General features: G+C 43.3%; 1 protein-coding gene across 1 annotated transcript in view; it reads right to left on the reverse strand.

The window, feature by feature from the left end:
- The window catches only part of PIGP (phosphatidylinositol glycan anchor biosynthesis class P), a 9,431-nt gene that overhangs the window by 4,033 nt on the left and 1,860 nt on the right, over positions 1-3,538 (reverse strand). Inside the window, exon 2 of the mRNA XM_006774151.2 lies at positions 924-1,042. Within this exon, the coding sequence (XP_006774214.2) occupies positions 924-1,042 (119 nt within the window). The remainder of the gene's footprint in view (positions 1-923; positions 1,043-3,538) is intronic.

Below are 3,538 nucleotides of genomic sequence, written 5' to 3' on the forward strand. Positions count from 1 at the left end.
TTAGGAATCTCCTATTTTAATCTTTAGATTTGAAAAAAAAGAACTTTAAAAAATAAAACTGCAAAAACATGCCATGGCTTATCTACCCTTTACTGTGGTCAGGTATACACAGGGATCCTGAGGACCGTCCCCCCCCAAATCCCTCCTCCCGGACAAGCTCTGCATGGGCCTGTGTGCACCCCTCCATCAACAATGCCTGTCGAGGATAAAGGAAGTTCCTGCCAGCGAGCTGTCGAGGAACATGCTATACACTTGTGGTTTTTATGGGCAAATGCACCTGCTGCCTAGTGCTATGAACAGGGTATTCATCAGAATTTACTTCCCACGTAAACTTGCCTCTGGTATAACTCTGCGTTATGTCTTCCAAGTTGGTATGCTGAGGTGTCATTTTTGCAGCCTGTTCTTGGTTGCTTTTCTTGATTACGTTTTAGAATATAAGCAAGCTTAGGAGTCTTCCTATTTTAATCTTTAGATTTGAAAAAAAGAACTTTAAAAAATAAAACTGCAAAAACATGCCATGGCTTGTCTACCCTTTACTGTGGTCAGGTGTACACAGGGATCCTGAGGACCGTCCCCCCCCAAATCCCTCCTCCCGGACAAGCTCTGCATGGGCCTGTGTGCACCCCTCCATCAACAATGCCTGTCGAGGATAAAGGAAGTTCCTGCCAGCGAGCTGTCGAGGAACATGCTATACACTTGTGGTTTTTATGGGCAAATGCACCTGCTGCCTAGTGCTATGAACAGGGTATTCATCAGAATTTACTTCCCACGTAAACTTGCCTCTGGTATAACTCTGCGTTATGTCTTCCAAGTTGGTATGCTGAGGTGTCATTTTTGCAGCCTGTTCTTGGTTACTTTTCTTGATAAAACCACTAGGAGCCCACTCCTCCAACCCCCTGCACATCCCATTGGTATAAATTTACCTGTGACTGTATGAATGGAGTTGAGTGGCGAGGTGCTCATCATATTTACTCCAAATAAGAGTACATACCCGATTACTATAGTAATGAGGAGGTAGACGGGCAATGCAACTGCCCAGTACCTGCAGATGAGAAAATTCAGTGGGTGACAGACTTCCCCAAAAGCTATTGTTCTTATGAGTCCATCAGTAAGTTAACATAACTTTTAAAATTTAAAGTAAAACAGGTACCTAAAAGACAAATAGTTACGAGGCCTGCCATCTTTTTGTCTGTCTGCTTATGTTCCATGCTCCCATCAGTACTCAACCCCCAGATTCTCTGACAGGAAGGTCTCCAATATGCCTCTCAATGCAGCTGAGCAAGCACATCAAGTGACTGCAGGTCTGAAGTGGGTGCACTGTTTCTTTAGTCATTTTCTCCTACTGTTTTCCCTTTCTGGAACTTCTAAGAGTTCAGATTTTTTCACCCTGTTATATTTTCCTTATTTTTTTCCATTTGCTGTCTTTTTTTTACTTTCTGGATATTACCTTTGGTTTATCGCTAACTCATCAATTAAAATTTCAATTTTGGCTGTTATATATACACTAGTGGCCTGGTGCACAAATTCATGCACACCGAAAGGACATTAATTAGAAGAAATATTTTAATATCGCTGCTTGCCCTTTCTCTATAATAGAAGTGTCAACCAAATTCAAGATCGACAATGACAGATTAAAACACACGCATGCGATTGGCACCAGCAAGAGTGTTACATGTTTTGCGCATGCACGAGTCAACTTAGCCTTTTATAGATAAAAAATAAACTTGTTTAGTTTGACCTGCTTTCTGATGTAGCTAAACTTTTTCCAGCCCAGTGAAACACCCCAACTTCTCTTTCAGGTAATTGTCAGCAACACAGCAGTAAATATCAACACAAAGCAGATTATTATTGTAGATCACACAGGGAGAACAAAGGGTAAAACATTTAACTGCAGCAGTGTTTGACTATATTCTGTGCATTGAGAAAACCTGAAGTCATTTTCAAGGTCCACCATTTCTTCTTTTCAATCGGGTCAAGTTTCTAAGCTTTCTAAATCTCCATTTTCCGGCTAATGAAAAGAAAATAGGATTCCACAGAGTCTCTTATCTACCTACTCCAGGACTTCTGTGAGGATCAAATGAGATGAGGCACGTGAAAACGCTTCACAGGCATTTGGTTAAAGTGTAAAACTCTTTCACCTGGCTATAAAGCAAGTTGTATTCCTGGGCTGAAGAAACTGCAAGGAGACTAGTTCTGAGGATCAAATGAGATGAGGCACGTGAAAACGCTTCACAGACATTTGGTTAAAGTGTAAAATGCTTCCACTTGGCTATAAAGTAAGTTGTATTCCTAGGCAGAAGAAACTCCAAGGAGGCTAGTTGCTAGGGAGAGGAAGCCAGGCGTTGCTAGGTGATGTCATTACCTACCCAGCACCTACAGCCACCGTTTCTGGGCTGGGCTGGGCTGTGGGCCGCATTTTGCGCCATGGGATCTCCGCAGAGTCAGCTGCGATTTGGTGGGGTGTTGCTCTAGGGTGATGGCGGGGCCCATGTCCCACTTGGGGGAAGCCAAGTGTTGCTTTGTGGGCGCCATGTCTGTGGTGCCTTTTCTCTGTAAATAGCCAGTGCGCATCACGGCAGCTCCTGCGTTGAGCGTCTGCCCCCTTGTGGTCAGTGTGCATCATAGCAACTGGTTGGATGGTCGAACACTTAGCATATTAGCCTTTTATGTATACATAGATATTTCCAAAAACAGTAGTAATTCCTTAAACATTCCTACTCTATTCTTGTTTCATGGTGATTTTCTTCTGTTCCTTCCCTTAGCTCCTTTCCTTCAAGTTCCCTTTTTTTCTTTTGTATTTCATTTTAGAGGCTTTTATAAAATGGTACGTTAAAATGAAAAATGAAGTACTAACAAGGTTATTGGAAGCCCCGTGTGTATGTGGGCCAGGATGGTAAACTGGCGAGTCTCACTGCAGGAGACCAAGCCATTTCACCGGGACCGCCAAATGTCAGAGATTACAGATGCTTTCCCCTAAACTGGTCAGCTTCCTTAGGGAGGAGCCTCCTGTTTTGCTGGGAGGAGCACGGTGGTATAGGCCTGGCAGCCACAAGCCTGGGAGCCTAGTGAGGAAAGGTGCTTGGGGCGTCTTATTACTCAGCAATGCAATGATTTCCATTCTCCTCCCTGTCTTTAGTTGTACATAGGTGAGAGATAAGGTGCCTCATTCCCAGGATCGGACCTAATGTCTTACAGACTCTTATTCAACTTTCCAGAGAGCAAAACTGTCTTCTGCAGGGGAGGGAGGGCCAGTCTCCCTGCCTTAAGGGATGAGGAGGGGATTGGGGGTCTTGTGCGCCTTAAACACTGTTTTCAGCTCAATCCAGAATGACCACGTTAAAGAGGTATCTGTATGTCCAATTTCTAGCCTTTCTGGAATTCTAGGGCACAGCTATTCTTGCTGGCTTCTCTACTTCAGCAATGCGAAAAAGTTAAAACGACGTCAGTTACTGCTCACCTATGTACAACTCTAAAATTTTGTTCATACTTCTTACTTGCTATCCCATTATTTACCTTAAAAAAATATCTTTTTTCCCTA

The sequence above is a fragment of the Myotis davidii genome, unplaced genomic scaffold (genome assembly GCF_000327345.1).
Source record: "Myotis davidii unplaced genomic scaffold, ASM32734v1 scaffold227, whole genome shotgun sequence".
In the NCBI taxonomy this organism is placed as follows: domain Eukaryota; kingdom Metazoa; phylum Chordata; class Mammalia; order Chiroptera; family Vespertilionidae; genus Myotis; species Myotis davidii.